Raw genomic sequence first — 19,132 nt, forward strand, 5'->3', positions numbered from 1 at the left:
TGTTGACCAGGTTGGCCTCGAACGTGTGGCCTCGCCTCCCCGAGTGCCAGGGCAACCGGCCTGAGCCACCGCGGCTCCCCACTCAAAGCTTTTCTAAGGGAAAGAGTCTTTTTTTTTTTTTCTAGACAGTCTTGCTCAGTCGCCCAGGCTGGAGTGCAGTGGCGTGATCTCGGCTCACTGCAATCTCTGCCTCCCGGTTTCACGCCATTCTCCTGCCTAAGTCTCCCAAGTAGCTGGGACTACAGGTGCCTGCCACCATGCTGGGCTAATCTTTTTTGTATTTTTAGTAGAGACGGGGTTTCACCATGTTAACCAGGATGGTCTCGATCTCCTGACCTCGTGATCCACCCACCTTGGCCTCCCAAAGTGCTGGGATTACAGGCGTGAGCCACCACGCCCGGCCAAGGGAAAGTTTCTTAAGCTGTGATTACACACTATTATTTTGACAGTACTAAACTTCTGGTATGTGACAGGATAAATAAATGGTTAGGGCTGCTTTGAAACTTAACCACCATGTATAACATTGTCTCTGTGAGGAAGAGTATCTCCAAATCTTAAGAGCTGGCTTTAAAATGAATTTTAGAAGCATATGGTTATTGGTAAGTTGAGGAATAACTGCTGTTACATAGATAATGAAATCTTGAAGAAGTCTTTCCTTGTGATTATAATCAATGTTTTCCTTTACAGGGCTTCTTGTATGCATATAGTATTAGTACCATTATTAAAACCACAATGAATCTCTACATGTCCATGCAAAAGCCAATGACCAAAACCTCAGTTAAGGCATTATGCAGGCTTGTTGAACTTCTCAAGGTAGGTTTTAGATTATTTTGCTTTGCCATCATAATTGAGAAATGACCCAGGCTTAAGTTAGGATAATCTTGTAAGATTTGACTACATGATTATATGAGAACAGAAAATTATGAGAAAGTACTTCTCTCTCAATTGAATAAAGGAACCAGCCATTTAAATAAATTTCTGAGTAACTACTTACGACTGGTCATTATATTTAAACTTACTAAATAAAGTTAATATATCCAGTTCACACAGTAAAGAAAAAAGTTAAGGTAGTGAGAGAGTAAAGAAAGAAAATGGAAAAGTTAACTTTAATATTATTAGTAAAGTTTTACTCATGGAAGTTTTAAAAAGGTTGCATGAGTTAAAAAAAAAAACTTGTCTACCATTATCCATTATAGTGTTTACATGCGTATGAGGTTAGTTAACATAAGGCTATTTATTTTGTAATTTAGGTTAAGTGCTGTAATCTTGTGATTTGAACAATAGACTACTTATAGAGGTGGTCAAATGAATTAAGAATTAGTACACCTATGCAAGTATGGGAACATGTTTCTTAGCTTACTTCTGTATTGAAGAAAAAAGCTGTAGGCAGGAAAGCCCAGTTAACCTTTTGTAAAAATTGAAATTACAATTTGCTGGTAAATTTTCTCCTAATAATTGACTAGATTTGTTCAGGAAATTAAGATTTTTCTTTTGGAGATTCTGCCTTTGGATTTTCAGCCTTTTTTTCTTTATACTATTTGTTTATAGACATTTTACGTTTTATTTTTTATGAACTATAAATACAGACGAGTATATGTATATGTTAGAATATGTATAAATATGTGATACATAAGTATGGTTTTAAAATTAATAATAAACACCTAAATACCCACTGTCCCACTTAAGAAATAGAATGTTACCAATATTTTCAAATACTGTGTTTCTTCCTAATTGTATCTCAACCTGTCCACCTCAGAGGAGACTACTGTCCTGAATTTTATGTTTATCATTCCCTTATTTTTCTTTTTAGCTTACCAAATATGGATGAATCAATAAAACATTAATCGTTATATATGTTTTTGAAGTTTATATTAGTGGAGTAGTACTTTATGTATTTTTTGGTCTGCTTTTTTATTCAACATTTTGTGTTTTACTCAGCATTTTGTATTTGAGTGTATCCATGTTGGGAGGAGTAGCCCATCTATTTTCATTGTTGTGTAGCTTTCCTGTGGATAGACTTTGGGTTGTTTCCAGTTTTTGTATCATAAACAATGTTGCCATCCTTGTATGTGTTTCTTAGTGTACTTGTGCAGGAGTTTTTCTAAGGAATTGTATACCTAAAAGTTGGTTACTGGATTATATGTTACATATATGTTCAGCTTTTCGAGATGATGTCACATTGTCTCTATATACAGACTATATACACACACACACACACACACACACCTCCCACAATACATTAGGAAGTTACATTAGAAATAAAATTGCATTTCCAATTGGCCAACTCTGGTATTATCGAGCTTCATTTTTTTTTATTGTAAATTAGTGGGTATAATTGGTTTTGATTGTGATTTTTAATATTTAACCCCTGATTGTTAGTGATGGTAAATATCCTTTCAATTATTTATTAACTGTGTTTCTTTTTTCGTGAAAAATCTATTCATGTCTTTTCAGTTTTTTTAATTTGATTGTGTGCCTTTAAAAAACAAAATCTTTCATTCATTTTGGGTCTTCTTATATCCTGAACATTAATCACTTGTACCTGGTAGATATTTTGTGATACATTGGCTTGCCTTTTTATTTTCTTTATGGAGACTTTTGATAAACGGAAGTGCTTAATTTTAGTATAATTGAATTTATCAGTTCTATAGTTTGTAAAGTTTTTGTTTTGTTTTGTTTTGTTTTTGAGACAGAGTCTCGCTCTGTTGCTCAGACTGGAGTGCAGTGGCACGATCTCGGCTCACCTCAGCCTCTGCCTCCTAGATTCAAGCGATTCTGCCTCAGCTTCCTGAGTAGCTGGAACTACAGGCATGTGCCACCATGCCTGGCTAATTTTTGTGTTTTTTAGTAGAGACAGGGTTTCACTATGTTGGCCAGGCTGGTCTTGAACTCCTAACCTCATGATCCACCTGCGTCGACCTCCCAAAGTGCTGGGATTACAGGAGTGAGCCACCGCGCCAGGCCTGTAAGGTTTTTTTTTGTATTTCATTTACAGATCACTTCCCAGCTTAAGGTCATAAAGATCTTCTATAATTTTGCCTAAAGTTTTTAAGTTGATTGTCACAAAATTATTTCTGATTCTTTTTAGGCAATAGAGCATATGTTCTACAGGAGAAGCATGGTTGTGGCTGATTCAGTTTCACATATAACACAGCACCTTCAACATCAGGCTCTTCATTCTATTTCTGTGGCCAAGGTATGCAGATTAATATGTATTTAGCATAAGTATGTTATCTTTTTTGTTCTTCCATTGTTTTATATGTGTTTTCTGGTTTACCCTGTTTATTCCATTCCTTCAAACATAATATGCTTGGTTATTTATCTCCATAGTATTTTACAATTTTTACTTCAAGTTATTGGCATTATCTTTACTGTGAAATTGCAGCACGTAATACTTTAATACACTTCTGGAAAAGGACGTTGTTTGCACTTTTGAAATTGATGCATCATTTAAAAAATGACTTCTTATTAAATTAATATGGAAATTTTAAAGTATGCCTAATGTGTTGTTTCTGGTAGTAAGTACTAAGAGATAATGTTACAGAAGTAAAGTATAAATAAAATATTATCAGAAGCTTAATAGGGAAAGTATTTGTGTATGTTCTCTTAAATTAAATCATGGAAAAGATAATCAAGAAGTTTTTCTTCTGAGTCTTTTGTTACTGTCTCAGAAACGAAACAAATCGTTTTCCTGTTTTATTTTTAAGAAAAGAGTGATTTCTGACAAAAAATACAGTGAACAGCGTCTTGATGTGCTCTCTGCTCTAGTTTTGGCTGAAAACACTCTAAATGGACCAAGCACAAAGCAACGGCGACTTATTGTTTCTTTGGCACTAAGTGTTGGCACACAAATGGTAAGCGTACTGCTATTACTTATGGAACAGAAATGAGATCTGAGATTTCACAGTTCCCTTATTACTGACCCTAGAAACCTTTGACTACAACTTCTCTGCCTTTTTTCCTGTCCCTGATAGAAAACGTTTAAAGACGAAGAACTCTTTCCACTTCAAGTAGTCATGAAAAAACTGGATCTTATTAGTGAACTTAGAGAACGGTAAGTAGGACTGGGATATGCTGTGGTACTCTAAAGACAGGGTTAATAGAAACATTGATTTTCTTTTTAGCACAGCAAGAGAATAAATAAAATTCAGATAGAACATTAGTTCCTTTCTGTAACTTCTTTAGCATGACCAAAATGAGATTGTGACTAGGGATCATATTTATTTAGCTTTGCTTCTACAGGAAGCATGTAGCCCCTAGAAAAACTCACACGAGAAAAAGCAGTGCAACCTCAGAGCATCTGGCAGACTCTGATGCATATCGTGATTATTATGATGCATATCGTGATTATTATTGGACCTAGATTGCTGCATTATATAACGGCTTCCTCTGTTTGTGTGGGACTTAGCGATCCATGATACATAGTGCTCTATAATTTTAAGACACGAATTTGAATTAACATTGTTGAATTAGTTTTTGGAAGGCTTATTGTTGTAGCTACTTCTGGCTTTCTTGTTTTCTTTTTGTTGAGTAAGCAGTAAGTTTCTTGAAGGGAAATTTGAATATTTTAATTTCCAGCTGAATTAAGGTTACAGCACAATTTCCATTTAGTATTCATACTTATAACTTATTTTGTTGTTGTTCTGGAGAGACTGACATTTCTCTTGTTATTGGCATTTAATTTTCCACTCTTGAGAAGAAATATTGAACCTTTTTCATTATAAGATAGTTAATGATCATTCTATTGCCCTTTAAGGTGTGAAATAGTCACTTGGCAAAGTTGTAGACATGTTAAGTGTGGGGTTTTGTTTTTTGGTCGCAATTTTTTTTTAAAGATTTTTCTTTCCAACTTAGAGTCAGGGAAAATGGAGCATGTGATACAAGTATTTAAGTCTAGTCATAGCAGATAATATTGAAAATGAGTTTATTTTTATTTACCAAAACCAAAAATGGTCAATAAATGTTTATTTTAAACTCTGATATTTGAATATTATGCATATCATTTTTCAAGTATGGTTTACAACTAAAGCGTATGTGCAGAATTCTGACAATGTCAGGCATTGGAGTGTTTGTTACCTTTGTTTCATTTTGATAGTATTTCTTTTGTGACTTTTCTGTACTACGTTGGGTTAAGTGATGTAGGGAATGCAAACTGTGTAAGATGGAACTCTTCCCTCTGTAGTAGATGTCGTTCCTTTCATATTGTTTTGGGATTCTTCAGTTTTGGTGTGACTGATTACTACTTTACATTGTAGAGTCCAAACACAATGTGACTGTTGTTTTTTATACTGGCATCGAGCTGTCTTCCCAATTTATTTAGATGATGTGTATGAAAATGCTGTTGATGCAGCCAGATTACATGTAAGTAAAGAACAATATAAAGAATAATTCCATCATTTTAAAAGGCACTGTATAAACCGTTTTAGTTTAAAATAGATCATTTGACTTAGTAAACTATTTTAAAATTGACTGTTTTGTAAACTGCATATTCATTAAGTGTTTATAGTCTGTAGTTAAATTTTATGTTACTGTTGATGAAGTTAATTTGTTTAATTTCTTCATGTTCCTAATCATTTTCATTTCACTTAATTTTAGTTTATGTCATAGTAGTCTGACATTTACTCATCAGCAAATTATAATGAAAAAGAAAAAATATTTTAAAAAAATATTCAAATTTTTCTTTTTCTTTATGGAAATAAGTGTTTGCACAAGATAGGAAAAGAGTAGTGAATGTGATTTTTTTGGGGTATATTTAGTTAAAGTATATACTTTAGGTTCTTTTTCTTTAGGAAAGTTAAGACAGTTGTGGAAAATCATTTTTCCTTCAGATTGAGGTTTTGTCTTTTAAGATAATTAACTTTTGCAGTATTGTTTAGATTAGAGACCTGGTTTTTCTAAATTCATGTACATTTTAATTTTCTTCTTAGTACATGTTCAGTGCTTTGCGCGACTGTGTACCTGCTATGATGCATGCAAGGCATTTAGAGTCCTATGAGATACTTCTGGATTGCTATGACAAGGAAATTATGGAAATTTTAAATGAGGTAACATCATATTTGAGATTGAAAAGCTTAAAACATGTTCAGAATATAGTGTTTGGAAAAAAAATGTTCGATTGAAGCAGACTATCACTGAGTTAAATTTTTTATAAATTGCTGGGTAGAACAAAGAACTATTTTTAGTTACAATATCACTGTTATGCTAATTGGTCTGTAATTCATTTATTTAGAAATCAGACTAGGAATTAGGAAATTTTAAATTTACTTTTGTAAATAGATATTTTAATTTAAAGTTGTTTATTAGAAGAATGCAAATGTGAAATGGGTTTGAATGTTGAAAGCTGCTAATGGTCCAGTTAAAGCAACTTAACTATTAATATTTTGCTGAATTTTATTTGCAGAGCTCCTAAGAGAAGGAAATTGTATGTTTAAGAGATGTAGTGTGTAAAAAAAGTAATTTGAATCCAATATATGTGCCCCTCCTTGTTTTAAGGAAATATATATTATAAACATTGATATCTTTAAAATTAAATTTCCATCTAGCGATATTTTTATTTGGAGGGAGGAATTAAAAATGAGGAAATTTCACAATATAATCCTACCTGGGTTTGGTGAAATTGTGAAAAACTTTTTATAATTTCTTGTATTAAATATTCTTATTTAGGAAATAAAATACATGCCTGGCTAGTAATTTAGAACTCCTTGGTAGACCAGAAAAGATGATTAATTTTATTACCTTTAGCACAATGAATTTTGTGATTTTTTTTTAATGGTTATTACAAGAAAGCTTTTTTTCTTTTCTCTCTTGCATGTTCTCATGACCTTTCCTCCTTTGTTGCTGGTTTCCATAAATTTTATGCTTTAAGTTGCATATTCATGTTCCTTATAATGATACCATCAATCATTAGTTTTATATTTTCTTTTCAAGAGTATTAACCTTAAGGTATTAGTGAAAATAAAGACTTAGAATTTATGTAACTGCTTCTGACCAAAAAACTGTTGGTTTAAAAAGGAGCATAGACATGTAGGAAAACAATACAATTGCAATATCATTTTGAAAAATTAAAGTATCAAATCTTTTGTGAATAGCATTTGCTGGACAAATTATGCAAAGAAATAGAGAAAGATCTGCGACTTTCTGTGCATACTCATTTAAAGCTGGATGACCGAAACCCTTTCAAAGTTGGCATGAAAGACCTGGCTCTTTTTTTCTCTCTGAACCCAATTCGGTTTTTCAATCGTTTCATTGACATTCGGGGTGAGTGTTTTGCTTTCCTTCTTAGAGTCATATTTTCTATTTTTTTTTACCCTACCATTAAATAACAAACAAAACTTTGAGGGTATATTTAAATTTTGTGTTGTTATTCTTTAATTACATTTTGTTTCTTTTCTCATTTTTATTATCATATTTTAAAGGAACAAATCTGATGTTCAAGGACAAGTTGTTGTTTTTTCCTTTTGGTTTCATTTCCTTTTCTGCTGTTTCATAAGTTTAAATTTTTATTTTTTTTTGTAGCTTATGTAACTCACTACCTAGACAAGACTTTCTACAATCTAACAACAGTAGCCCTTCATGACTGGGCCACTTACAGTGAGATGAGAAACTTAGCTACTCAGCGTTATGGACTGGTTATGACAGAGGCACATCTTCCCAGTCAGACTTTGGAACAGGTATAGTATAAAATGTTTTTTTTTTTTTAGCATACTCTGACTGTTGGCCGTAACGGTCCTTTTTAAGGAAGTCTATTTTCTTTTTGCTTTAGTTAGTATGTGTTTATTTTTTAAGAAATTATCTACTGTATAAAATCTTATACATGACAACGGTAAAAAATTAGGTGCTGCTAGATTGCTTTATAAAGGAATTTACCACAGGCATCCTACTTATATTCAGCCTTCTGAGCATTTGAGATATACATATATATATAGATTTATTTGTTTGTTTATTTATTTATTTATTTATTTATTTGGAGACGGAGTCTCGCTCTGTCACCCAGGCTGGAGTGCAGTGGCCGGATCTCAGCTCACTGCAAGCTCTGCCTCCCGGGTTTACGCCATTCTCCTGCCTCAGCCTCCCGAGTAGCTGGAACTACAGGCCCCTGCCACCTCGCCTGGCTAGTTTTTTGTATTTTTTAGTAGAGACGGGGTTTCACCGTGTTAGCCAGGATGGTCTTGATCTCCTGACCTCACGATCCGCCCGTCTGGGCCTCCCAAAGTGCTGGGATTACAGGCTTGAGCCACCGCGCCCGGCCTATATAGATTTATATACAGCTTTTCAGAAACCATTAGGATAGTGAGGTGACATCTGTAGAATTTTAAGAAGTTCAAAGTCACAGTTAAGGATTTTAAGCCTGGTTATAGTATATAAAATTTACTGTCTTAGAAAAAATGGTTATTTACATGATTATAAATGTGTTTGTTCTTAAAATGAGGAGTATAGGAAAACATTTAGCTTTGCTAATTCAATTAGTTAATGTACAGTATGGCATTATCTCATGAATATAATAATTTATGTTATCAGATAATTTGCATGGAGTTCTTTCTAAGATGATCCAGATAATATTTACCAAAAAACATTTATTCAGTTCTAAAATTTGAGAATTCTAGTTTTCCCTTTATCTTGCTGCATGTAGGGATTATTTCTAGGATCAGTTTGTATATCCTTTCATTCATTCATTTATATATCTAATATTTATTGAGAACATGCTAGGCACTGAACTATGTTTAGGAATACAAAGATAAATAGAAATAGTCCCAGCTCATGTAATAGCTTCTGGGAGAAAAAATTTGTAAACAAATTAAATATGATAAAAGTTATAATGAAAACTTAAAAAGGTATTGTGATGGTATTCAGATATTCTCAGGGCTGGTGGGGAGATGACTGTGGGTCATGGATCTTTGAATATTAAAACTTAACTGGCCGGGCGCGGTGGCTCAAGCCTGTAATCCCAGCACTTTGGGAGGCCGAGACGGGCGGATCACGAGGTCAGGAGATCGAGACCATCCTGGCTAACACGGTGAAACCCCGTCTCTACTAAAAACTACAAAAAACTAGCCGGGTGAGGTGGCGGCGCCTGTAGTCCCAGCTACCCGGGAGGCTGAGGCAGGAGAATGGCGTAAACCCGGGAGGCGGAGCTTGCAGTGAGCTGAGATCCGGCCACTGCACTCCAGCCTGGGCGACAGAGCCAGACTCCGCCTCAAAAAAAAAAAAAAAAAAAAAAAAAACTTAACTGTTTCTGTCTGTACAAAAGATAAAGTAATAAGCAGCCAGCCAGGTTTCCCTAAGGAGATAGTCTTGTTTGTGTTTTAACCTTTGGTCATACCTTTTATATAGTTCTTTAAAATAACTTAAAAATATTAGGAAACAGGCCAGGCGCGGTGGCTCAAGCCTGTAATCCCAGCACTTTAGGAGGCCGAGACGGGCGGATCACGAGGTCAGGAGATCGAGACCATCCTGGCTAACACGGTGAAACCCCGTCTCTACTAAAAACTACAAAAAACTAGCCGGGTGAGGTGGCGGCGCCTGTAGTCCCAGCTACCCGGGAGGCTGAGGCAGGAGAATGGCGTAAACCCGGGAGGCGGAGCTTGCAGTGAGCTGAGATCCGGCCACAGCACTCCAGCCTGGGTGACAGAGCGAGACTCTGTCTCAAAAAAAAAAAAATTAGGAAACAATATAATCAATAAGTCACTATGTTGATACAAGTTTAACTGATTATTTTAATGAATTATAGTAAATCTTTCATGTCTATTATGTTGTAGGGCCTTGATGTTTTAGAAATTATGAGAAACATTCATATATTTGTGTCCCGATACCTCTATAATCTCAACAATCAGGTGAGTAGGGTTTATAAATTTTTTTTTTTTAATGTGTGTGGAGATATAGTGGGAAGGCTGAGGGGGCAAGGAATTGATTCTTATGGGTGGAAATTAAATGAAACAAAAAATAATTGTTTTCGAGGGCTTTTTTTTTGCTTTGATTGTACAAGTTGAGTATCCTTTATTCTAAATGTTTAGGACAAGAAGTGTTTTGGATTTCAGATTTTTGTTTTTGATTTTGGAATATTTGTATCATACACCAGTTCAGCATCCCTAATCTGAAAATCTATAATCTGAAATCCTCCAGAATTGTAAACTTCTGACCACCAACATGACGCTCAAAGGAAACGCTCATTGGAACATTTTGGATTTCAGATTTTTGGATTAAGGATACTCACCTGTACTATCTTCTTGAATGCATTTTCAATGAAATTGTCTTTAATGAAATAGATTCTAAAATTTTCTTTGGATAACTGTCTGACCAGTGTTTGCTATGGGTTGTGTTGTTACTGAGCATAAATTTGTTTCGTTGCAGATTTTTATTGAACGAACAAGCAATAACAAGCATTTAAATACTATTAATATTCGGCATATTGCTAATTCAATTCGAACACATGGCACGGGAATTATGAATACAACTGTAAGAACTTTTCTTTGATGGTTGGGTGGGTAACAGACCCCTGTTTAATAGCTTGGAATGTGGTTTTCTCATAGAATATTCTGGCAAACATACACTACGAGTTTATGTTTTACATGAATTTCCATGTTTTTTCTGGTTAGTAATTAAAATGTCTGGTCCTAAAATTGTGTTGGATGTGATGGGAGCTGTGATACAAAAGACACTTTAGGGTAGATTACCATCTCAGAGCCATCATTATAAATAGCACTAGATATTTGAGGACATCAGCACATTAATATATGTGTGTGCACACATATATATATGTTTATCTGTGTTGATTCTGTGATCTCTGAAAGTTTACTTTTGAAAGTGAGCAACTGATAGTAATTTATTTAATGTTACTTATGCCCTTTTTGGGGCAGGGGTTACTAATTATTTGATGTCCATATAAATAGGAACTTACTAAAAATACATTGAATCTTCTTAGAAATGGGCATTCACAGTCTGGTGTGGTGACTCACGCCTGTAATCCCAACACTTTGGGAGGCTGAGGCAGGAGGCTCACCTGAGGTCGGGAGTTCAAGACGAGCCTGACCAACATGGAGAAACCCTGTCCCTACTAAAAATACAAAATCAGCCAGGCGTGGTGGTGGGCATCTGTAATCCCAGCTACTCGGGAGGCTGAGGCAGGAGAATTGCTTGAACCTGGGAGGTGGAGGTTGCAGTGAGCCGAGATAGGGCCATTGCATTCCAGCCTGGGCAGCAAGAGTGAAACTCCATCTCAGAAAAACAAACAAACAAACAAAAAAAAACCAAAACACGAAAAGGGCATTCACTTGAAGGAATCATTTGAACTCATATGCTATTTTTCTGTCTGTGGAAAAACAGAAGTCTTTCAATTTACTGGGTTTTCAGAGCACAATTAATTTCTCCTTTAGGGCAGAAGACTGTGAATGCTTAAGTAGTACAGTGTAGTACAGTATTATTAAACACATTTGGAGTAGGGAATTGGGAGAAAAAAAGTTGGGATCATTTTAGTATATGGTGGGAAGGCATTGAAGATTTTGAGCCAGTGAGTGAGATGATTGGACCTCCATTATAGTGGTTATCAATATAGAAGTGAAACATACAATTTTAAATTCCAAATAAGGAGTCATCCATGTAATGATCATGTTTGTACCTTTGAGGATAAATAAAACTGAACTTTTGAGAGTAAGCTCTTCCTTGAGTTTTGTCATCTATCAAATATTCATGTAACAGATAAGAATGTATTTTATGTGTCAGGGGTTGTGCTGGGCACTAGTGTGAGAAAAAGACATTTTCTGCTTTCACAGTAATCACGGGGATATAGACGTTCATCAGTTAATTACACTAATGAATGTAGATTACTGATGTCTGTTGATGAAATGAGCATAGAAGGACAGAAATCAGAGGATGGCAGAATAGTTACCCACTATTAAGAGTGGAAAGGATTAGAAAAAAAAGACTGTTGAAGAGATTTTTTTAAAAAATGCAAAGGAACAGAAAAAACAAGGAGAATAGAATGTTTAAGTTGCAAGATAAGTTCTTGAAAATCATTCATTTCCATAATTGAGTAAATGAATACTGAGTAAAAAGAGCACAAATTTGTCAAAATCATTAGTAATACTTGAGAGTTGGTGGAAATGAATTTAGGGTTTTCATTTGTAGGTTGGAATTAATCTTAGGCTATTTCTGCCTGTAGGTTGGAATTAATCTTATACTATTTCCATTTGTAGATTAGAATTAATTTTATTGTGCTATTTTGACTTTAATCTCAGCTCATACCTCACTTTCTTAGGATTTTCTGAGTCAAGGTCAGGGCTTTTTGTTATTTATTGTCAAAGCACACACATACTTAACATTTTGAGAAATAATTGCAGTAGAGATTTAATAATTTATGTAACAATACTTGTTTAAGATGTTTGTCACCTGTTCTAGAATATAAACTTCGTGAAGACAAGGACCATGTCTAGCATGGGAGAAGGCACGTTGCCTTGCGTGTAAGAGGTGTTCAGAAATATTTATGGATAGATAATTGAATGTGTGGTATCTTCAGGAAGGTTCAGAGAACACCATGTTTCTTACTTTAGTGTCATTCTGACCTGTAGATTAGCAATAAGTAATCTTATTGATGGAGGAACATAGAAACTTCTCACTGGACCATGGCTGAAAAACTAGGGTCTTGAGTCTGGTTTGTGATTCTCACTACAGCCTTTAGTCGTATCATGAGAATATTTTCCACTTTTTTCTTTTCGGTTTTCTTTTTTAGTAAAAATCTGTAAGAGGAACTTACAGAAATTTTTGTGACCTTGAGCAATAAAAAACATTATTGAAATATTTTCAGGTCCTATATGAAATAGACTTATAAATAGTACTTTATAGGTAGTACAAATAGATAATTGTTATATAGTAAAATTGATTTAAATTGATTTGAATTAATTTTTATATTAACTTTTTTCAACTTTTTGAATTTTAATTTCATAGGTTAATTTCACCTACCAGTTTTTGAAAAAGAAGTTCTATATATTTAGCCAATTTATGTATGATGAACACATCAAATCCAGATTGATTAAAGATATTCGATTTTTCAGGGAAATTAAGGACCAAAATGATCATAAGGTAGGCTACCTATTCTTTTTAAGGTGTTTGATTCAGCTGTTGAGTATATGGCAAATGTGTATGCTAAAATTCATTACTTAGATCTCTATTGGGGTTTTAGTTTTATTTTCCCTATAATTTCTTACTCTGCATTATCTGTAGGCTTAAGGTAAGGAAAAAATTAAATCATAAATGTAGCCAGGTGATACTTTTCTTTATTTTAAAATAATATAAAAGCAGGACATGCTTATTTTGAAACATTTAAGCAATATAGAGTGAATAAACTGAATATCCACCTTCATTTTTCTTTCCATTCCATTTTCTGGAGGCAGTCGCTAACAATGTAGTGTGAAGGCTTTCAGATATCTTTGTATATAAACATGTATATTTACACACATATATTGCTTTCTGGTAGTAAAAATGGAATAATAGTATACATAGCATTTTGCACTGTGCTCATCACATGTCAGTACATACAGATCTGCTTCATCCCAAGAGTTGATAGGGATACATCCATGTATATCATAACTTACTTAACCCTCTTCTGTTGACCAATATTTAAGATTTTTCTAATTTTTCATTCTTTTTTTTTTTTTTTCTTTTTTTTTTTGAGACGGAGTCTTGCTCTGTCGCCCAGGCTGGAGTGCAGTGGCTGGATCTCAGCTCACTGCAAGCTCCGCCCCCCGGGTTCACGCCATTCTCCTGCCTCAGCCTCCCGAGTAGCTTGGACTACAGGCGCCCGCCACCTCGCCCGGCTAGTTTTTTTTGTATTTTTTAGTAGAGACGGGGTTTCACCGTGTTAGCCAGGATGGTCTCGATCTCCTGACCTCGTGATCTGCCCGTCTCGGCCTCCCAAAGTGCTGGGATTACAGGCTTGAGCCACCGCGCCCGGCCCTAATTTTTCATTCTTACAAACAGTGTTACACATCTATCTCTGTAAATACAGACTTTCTGAAAACTTCTTTAAGGAGAAATTTCTAGGACAAAGAATATGAACATTTAAAATTCTGGTACATATTGCCTAGCACTCCAAAAACAATTCACTATTGATATTCCCGCTGATAGTTTATACAAATGCTGCTGTTAGCCGGGTGCAGTGGCTCATGCCTGTAATCCAGCACTTTGAGAGGCCAAGGTAGGTGGATCACTTGAGCAAGGCATTTGAGACCAGCCTGGGCAACATGGCGAAACCTCATCTCTACTAATAATACCAAAATTAGCCGGGCATGGTGGCACATGCCTGAAGTCCCAGATGCTTAGGAGGCTGAGTGTATTAATCTGTTCTCATGCTGCTATGAAGAAATACCTGTGACTGGGTAATTTATAAAGGAAAGAGGTTTAATTGACTCAGTTCTGCATGGCTGGGGAGACCTCAGGAAACTTACAATCATGGCGGAAGGCACCTCTTCACAGGGTGACGGGAGAGAATGAGAGTGTCCAGTGAAGCGGGAAGCCCCTTATGACAACCATCAGGTCTTGTGAGAACTCACTATCATGAGAACAGGGTAGGGGAAACTGCCCCCACGATTCAGTTATCTCCACCTCATCCCTCTTAGGACATGTGGGGATTATGGGAACCACAATTCAAGATGAGATTTGGGTGGGGACAAAGGCAAGCTATATCAGTGAGGCACAAGAATCACTTGAACCTAGGAGGTGGAAGTTGCAGTGAGTTGAGATCATGCCACTGCTCTCCAGCCTGGGTGACAGAGCAAGACTCTGTCTCAAAAAAAAAAAAAAAAAAATGCTATTGTCCTTTCACCTTCCAGGCTGAGTTTTCCCATAGTGAAGTGAAGAGTCTGTTGGATTAAGTGGCAGCAGGCTCATGTAGCCATGTGGATGGAGAACCAATAGGCTTAGATGCGTCCTATATTTGATTTGCCATATATGGAACTATTTTAATTACTTTTCTTAAGATTCACCTAGTAGTTCCAGCTCTCTTGTATAATGGCAGTTCTCTTTAGTGCCAGAGTAGCAAAATATTACTTTCTCATAGGATAATCTGATAAAATTACAGATTACGTCTATCAGTAGAGGATTGTATTAACTCATTATTTTTTTGAGACTGTGTCTTGCTCTGTCACCGAGGCTGGAGTGCAGTGACACAATATCGTCTCTCTGCAGCCTCCACCTCCTGTGTTCAAGCGATTCTCCTGCCTCAGCCCCCCGAGTAGCTGGGATTAAAGGTGCATGCCACCACACCCAGCTAAATTTTGTATTTTTAGTAGAAACAGGGTTTCACCATGTTGGCCAGGCTGGTCTTGAACTCCTGACCTAGTGATCTGCCCGCCTCTGCCTCCCAAAGTGCTGGGATTACAGGTGTGAGCCACTGCGCCCAGCCCATTTTTATTAGAGCAGAAATTCGTAGTATTTAGAGAGAAATATTCATGCTATTATGTAAGAATTGCTTTATTGTTACAAAATGAATAATTTCCTAAATCTTCTAATCAACCAAGACCAAAAAGTAGTTTTTTTATTGGTGATGGTTACTAGAAATTTTAACCCAGCTGATGTGTGTTTATTGGGAAAGAGTATGTTTCTGAGTCCCTCATACCTATTCAGTCCACAGAAACTTGGTCACACATCTGTGAACAAGTGTTTCTGGGAGGAATTGGTTTCTTTTTTCTGTTAGAGTTGTTGGGGGTTCGGAGACTAGTAATTGTGGTAGGGAAATTAGGTTAGTGGCATTGATTATTAGTCACTTTAGCTAATGACAAAAAAAATTATATTGACCTTGAACATTGGTAGTCTGTGAATTTTTTATTAATGTTAATTTAATTTTTATGCACATTGAAATACAAAATTAAAAGGAGAGTGGTATTGGCATGGTTTATTTGGGAAGCATTTTGTGCTTTAGAAATCTTTATTAAAAGTAGCCTTAAAATTTTCTGTGTAGTATCCTTTCGATAGAGCAGAAAAATTCAATCGAGGCATCAGAAAACTTGGAATAACACCTGAGGGACAGAGCTACCTTGATCAATTCAGACAACTCATCAGCCAAATTGGTAAGTTATGATAAAAGTGTTAGGAAATCAAGTACCAATCCCTACAGTCTATCGCATATATTAACTATTTCACACTAATAAGCAGCTCATGTGAAAGCCTGAGCTCAACTTTACTCCACTCGTCTAATTTTTTTGCCCCCAAAATTTGTAAGTATGATTATATTGCTGCAGAAATAATTGACAGACTATAGACTGATCATTTAAATAAAACTTCTTCAATTATAATAAAAGTTATTTAATAACAAAATCTCAAAGGTCATGTTAATAATTGTAAACTGGTAAGTACTTACCGAATACCTGTTCTGTTCAAGGCACTGTTTTCGGCTTCTAAAAGGTTCACACAAGTTCCAGTCTAAATGTGAAGGTATAAAGTATTTACATGAAAAGTTACTAAGTTCTATGTTACACCATTTTACTTGTGCACATAATGTATTGTCCTTCTGCCCTTACAAGTGGAACTTGTCTTCTGATATATAGTACTTTATATTTAAAAGTAAGAACTACATTTCATAATAATCATAGCTTAACGAAACTTTATACTTATTTGAGCTTTTCACATACATTATATGTTCACAATAACCCTGTGAGATAGGCATGTAATTGTTTTAAAGATGAAAAAAGAGAAACTTAGAGAAAGAAGTAAGTCATGTTTCTGGGACTTAAACCAGGGTTATTTAGCTATAAGTCCAAATGGATTTTATATTCTTGACAGTTTATATTAACACTAAACAGTAAAATCTTATTGACTATATTTTGGGAAAATTATGCCTTGTGAGATTAATTTATTCATTTATCAAGCATTTACTAAGCATCTGTTTTGCCACATTTTCTGTTAGGTGCTGGGAATACCAACCCCTTTGCTTTCAGCAGACTTTAGCATCTCATTGTGGAGTAAAGTTTTATCAGTTAATTGATTTGCATATTAGACATTTCTATTATGTTTTAGTGCAAGAACTTGGAGAATTTTACCTTTGGAAATGTTTTATTATAAACCATTCAATATGAAGTATTGTCAAATAAGTACTGTTTTCTTCAAGAGGACATTTAATATTAGGCGGCAAACTTACGGAGCAATAGTTCTTAACCTTTTTTGAGAATCTGAGGAAAACTCCAGGATGATTCTTCCAGAACTAATGTCTATATGACATGTGGGCAAAATTTTGTATATAATATGCTAGAGTCCATGTGCTTAAAGCTTGGGTCTGTAGACCTCAGATTAAGAGCTGTCCTTCTAGAGCAGTGTTACTTAAGTTTTATTTATTCACATAAGCAGAATTTTTGCATCGTGTTAATACTGTCTTCACTATTATTTGTTTCATGTTTTTATATTTTTTGAAAGTGTAATTTTTCCTTAGAAATAACAGTTGTTAAATCATAGTCCTTAAAATGCTAGTCATTTTTGCCCTAAATACATAATCACTAAGTGTTCTTTGGTGTGCCATCTAATGTCACCTTGATTACCACCAAGTTGCAGTCCACAGTTGGGGAATATTATCCTTTTCATTTTAATCCATCATTTTACTCTTTATTCTCTTCTTAGAAAATATAAATTCTTTTTTTTTTTTTTTTTTGTGAGACAGATTCTTGCTCTGTCACCCGGGCTGGAGTGCAGTGGCACGATCTCAGCTCACTGCAATCTCCGCCTCCTGGGTTCAAGCAATTCTCCTGCCTCAGCCTCCTTAGTATCTGGGACTTCAGGCGCCCGCCACCACACCCTGCCAAGTTTTGTATTTTTAGTAGAGACAGGGTTTTACCATGTTGGCCAGGATGGTCTTGATCTCCTGACCTCGTGATCCATCTGCCTCTGCCTCCCAAAGTACTGGGATTACAGGTGTGAGCCACTGTTCCTGGCCAATACAAATACTTTACCTTTGCTTATAAAACACTGTAATGGGCCGGGCGTGGTGGCTCACGCCTGTAACCACAGCACTTTGGGATGCTGAGGCGGGCAGATCACAAGGTCAGGAGATCGACACCATCCTGGCTAACACGGTGAAACCCTGTCTCTACTAAGAATACAAAAATTAGCTGGACGTGGCAGTGTGCGCCTATAGTCCCAGCTGCTGGGGAGGCTGAGGCAGGAGAATGGCGTGAACCCGGGAGGCGGAGCTTGCGGTGAGCTGAGATCGCACCACTGCACTCCAACCTGGGCGACAGAGCGAGACTCTATCTCAAAAAAAACAAAAAACCACTGTGTAATGTGCTTTTGAGTCTCATAAATACCTTGAGAAAAGGTGTAAAGAGTCTGGGAGCAAAATGGAAAGCCTTTTTGACTAATAATTTGCCTGCTGAAATAATAATAATTAACATTTATTGAGCATTTACTGTGTGCCATGGCTATTCTTAGTGCTTTATATGTTTTAACTCATGTGAATCTTACCACAACATTTATGAAATATTACTTCCCTTCATTCACTGCACGGGTATTCATTCAGTACAGCAGATGTTTCTAGGTGCTGATGATATTTATGACAGTAAACAAAGTCTCTGTCCTTATTGAGCTTAAATTACCAGATGAGAAGACTGAGATACAGAGAGGTAACATAACATAATTTGTAGGTCTCTTAGCTAACATGTGGGAGACCAGATTTGAACCCAGGTGGCCTGGCTTCAGAGCATTTACTCTTAATTGCCTCTCTATACTAGGCATTCCTATTTTGCTTCATCAGACTTTGGTCTGATAGTTTGGAGGAAAACGATGAAACTAGACATTTGACTTTTTAAAGATGGACATTAAAAACATTTTAATGTCATCTCTCGTATTGGGATAGGCCTTAAAATAGATTCAATGTGAACTACTGTGTAGGGTTGTTAAAAACCTCAGATAAGATAATGTTTGTCAAATGTATATTACTCATGATTATGAAATGTTAACTCCTTTTTACATTTCCGTCTGTTCTTTCTTTCAAGTCATTTCAATAAAGTTTAATTATAAATTGAATTCCTGCTATTTGCCAGGACATGTTGGCTCTAGGGATGGAGCAGTGAAGAAGACAAAGGCTGTACTCATGGATCTTGCACTCTAGGTGGGGGAAGATGCAGACAGAAAAATACATAGTATGTCAGTGATAAGTGCT

At 35.7% G+C, this 19,132-nt stretch overlaps 1 protein-coding gene across 2 annotated transcripts in view; it reads left to right on the plus strand.

Annotated features, from left to right (window-relative positions):
* KIAA1033 (KIAA1033 ortholog) overlaps nucleotides 1–19,132 on the plus strand; it is a 63,849-nt gene that overhangs the window by 30,559 nt on the left and 14,158 nt on the right. For both annotated transcript variants that reach the window (XM_011935341.1, XM_011935349.1), the window contains exons 15-26: nucleotides 688–813; nucleotides 3,089–3,196; nucleotides 3,708–3,854; nucleotides 3,975–4,054; nucleotides 5,256–5,361; nucleotides 5,928–6,044; nucleotides 7,089–7,257; nucleotides 7,516–7,670; nucleotides 9,756–9,830; nucleotides 10,348–10,452; nucleotides 12,937–13,071; nucleotides 15,947–16,055. In XM_011935341.1, the coding sequence (XP_011790731.1) occupies nucleotides 688–813; nucleotides 3,089–3,196; nucleotides 3,708–3,854; nucleotides 3,975–4,054; nucleotides 5,256–5,361; nucleotides 5,928–6,044; nucleotides 7,089–7,257; nucleotides 7,516–7,670; nucleotides 9,756–9,830; nucleotides 10,348–10,452; nucleotides 12,937–13,071; nucleotides 15,947–16,055 (1,432 nt within the window). The remainder of the gene's footprint in view (nucleotides 1–687; nucleotides 814–3,088; nucleotides 3,197–3,707; nucleotides 3,855–3,974; nucleotides 4,055–5,255; nucleotides 5,362–5,927; nucleotides 6,045–7,088; nucleotides 7,258–7,515; nucleotides 7,671–9,755; nucleotides 9,831–10,347; nucleotides 10,453–12,936; nucleotides 13,072–15,946; nucleotides 16,056–19,132) is intronic.

Source organism: Colobus angolensis, unplaced genomic scaffold, assembly GCF_000951035.1.
Source record: "Colobus angolensis palliatus isolate OR3802 unplaced genomic scaffold, Cang.pa_1.0 Scaffold10, whole genome shotgun sequence".
NCBI classification, from domain to species: Eukaryota; Metazoa; Chordata; class Mammalia; order Primates; family Cercopithecidae; genus Colobus; species Colobus angolensis.